Here is a 2447-nt window from a genome sequence, read left to right on the forward strand (position 1 = left end):
CCCAAACTATCCAATATTTAAGTGAAAACCATTGTAATAGAATGTTCTTTTCTCAAAACAATGCTACACAAAATAAGCATTTTGTAAAACATGGTTCTGAAGTATACAGATTACTTCTTTAAAAGAAGCCCCCTTCTTTTGTACCTCAGGCTGGGAAGGGAGATGAAGGATGACCTACCAGATACTTTGAGTAAACTAACCAGTTGCCATAAAGTCAGCTGTGAATCATTGTAACCATAACCCTTTGTGTGTCAGACGGAGCTGTGCGCCAAAAGCTTTTCAAAGCAGATCCCCAGACCTTCCCTCTGAGACCTGTGTGTGCTGGAAACTTCAGTCTCCCAGGTATCAGTGGGGTGTGTTAGCCAGGACATCACCAAGAGTCACATGGCCAAGATCAATGAAAGCGGGGATCATACATTAGCATAACTGCCCCAGTGCACCTTGCATGATCAAAGGCGTTGTAAGGGCTAAATAAACAGTAGTCTGAATAAACAGGAAGTCTTGTGAACAGGGAGGACAATGGAGGGTAGGGGAAGCTCCCTGGGGACATGTTTTCATACCCCCTTCCCCCCACTGACCACACGTGGACTTGACCCGGGTGGGCATTGACTAGAACAAGCGATGAACTGTGCCAGTTGGCAAGGAGCTGGTTCCATTTTGGACAAACTGGCTGCACCAGGCCGCGGTGGGGGTGGGAGCCCACAGGAAAGGCAGCCCGGAGGGAGACGAAGGCCCTGCAAACTGAAGAGGAAACAGAAATTTTGAGTCAGCAGCGAAAGTTGGTGAGCCTACAGTGGAAAACGGAGCAGATGTGCAAAGAGAAACCACGTGTCTCGTGATTCTTGATGACTTCTTATTCAGTGCTAGAGCCTACTCCTTCTAAGTGAAGAAATAAAACACTGCGGGGAGGGGCCAGCTATAATCCAGCTCACACAGGGCTGACCACATCCCACTCCGCATCGTGCGTCTTTATCTTGTGTCTCTGAGCAGAGAAAAATCATAGTTGGGCCCCAAAGGAAGTTCTTACCACCCAGATCATTGAAATTGCTCCTAGTCTCTCACAGAAATCCTCAACACAGCATTTGACAATGAAGACATGTCAGGAAGAGAACGCTACTTGGGAAAAGGAACATTTAAAAAAGGAATGTTCTGAAAAAAAAAGTATTAGAAAAAGAAAAAAAAGTATAAGAAAAAGAAGAAAAAAGAAAAGTTATGTTCTCAACCTTACCCCCCACCAGGGGTGACAGTCACTATCCAGTCAGTAAATGTTTAGTGGGGGTTTTATGAGGTGAGGAGGAACCAAACTGACCAGTTCCCCTCATTTCACAGGCTGAAGAAGAAGGCACCGAGTAAACAAAGGACAGAAGTAAAACAGGCTTATGCATGTTCGGTCTGTCCGGGTTCTATGTATGCTAGACTATGCATGTCGAAGCAAGAACTATGGCAAACAACGGAGATAAAAAGGTGGGCGGTGACCTTGGTCTTTTAGGGGATAACCTAGAAAAGACTTCCCACTGAGGTAACTTTTGCAAGAAAAAAATGAGGAAAATGTGGAAATGCTCCCTGCAAGAAAAGCACTTTCAAGACAGAGTAAAGAGAAAGTACAAAAGCCCTGAGGCCGCAGCAGGTTTAGGAGGTTGGTGGGAAATGAAGAAAGGGAGTATGATGGCTGTGCAGTCCTCGGGAGAGAGGTCAGCGGGCCGGGGAGGGTCTATCAAGGGCCTAGGGTCTAGGGTCTGTCAAGCTGCAGAGGTCAGGATAGGGGCTTTGGCTTTGATCCTGAGTAGATGAAAAGTCACTGAAGGGTTTTTTTAATTGACTATAATATGGAAATTTTGCATGTATATTAAGGAAAGAGGTGGCAGAATTTGGTGTTGGAGAAGATGAGGGATAGAGTCAAGAATGACTTCAATGTTTTTTTTGTCCAAGAACTGGTGGAAGGGGTGGTGGTGTGGGGTGCCTTTTCACTTCATTCCATTTCAGCAAAAGCTCCTGTGTTGCAGAGACCGAGAAACGAACGTCTCCTCGCCCTGTTGCTCGCCATGTCTGGCTCCTCCAGTGGCGTCACCATGAAGAAAGTGGTTCAGCCTCTCCGGCTGGAGGCCGGGCTCAACCGTGTGAAAGTTTCCCAGACAGCTGCAGATTTGAAACAGTTTTGTCTGCAGAATGCTCAACATGAGCCCCTGCTCACTGGAGCATCTTCAAGTACAAATCCCTTTAGACCTCAGAAAGTCTGTTCATTTTCGTAGTAAGATGAATCTTTCAAAGGTTTCCTCAGCCACTTCTCATGAACCAGAGACTATTCAAGGAGAGCTCAATTTGAAGCTTGTACAAAAGCTTGTCTTCGCATACTATACAAACTTCTACTTTTGTCAATCCTTAACATCTACCTCTCTGAATTTTCATGAATTTCTATTTCACAAGGGTTGTTTTATATACACTGGCAT

General features: G+C 45.4%; 1 protein-coding gene across 1 annotated transcript; it reads left to right on the forward strand.

Moving 5' to 3' along the window:
- Positions 1 to 2042: 2042 nt before the first annotated feature.
- LOC115871023 (guanine nucleotide-binding protein G(I)/G(S)/G(O) subunit gamma-5-like) lies at positions 2043 to 2249 on the forward strand. Its single transcript, XM_045294586.1, has one exon. The coding sequence runs from the start codon at positions 2043 to 2045 to the stop codon at positions 2247 to 2249; it is 207 nt and encodes a 68-aa protein (XP_045150521.1).
- The last annotated feature ends 198 nt before the right edge of the window (positions 2250 to 2447 follow it).

This window comes from Echinops telfairi, unplaced genomic scaffold (genome assembly GCF_000313985.2).
Source record: "Echinops telfairi isolate 266 unplaced genomic scaffold, ASM31398v2 ScPeMD7_3533;HRSCAF=4204_0, whole genome shotgun sequence".
NCBI classification, from domain to species: domain Eukaryota; kingdom Metazoa; phylum Chordata; class Mammalia; order Afrosoricida; family Tenrecidae; genus Echinops; species Echinops telfairi.

What these genes read in the sequence shown, in the direction of transcription:
- LOC115871023 (XM_045294586.1), top strand. Translation starts at nt 2,043, where the DNA reads ATGTCTGGCTCCTCCAGTGGCGTCACCATGAAGAAAGTGGTTCAGCCT.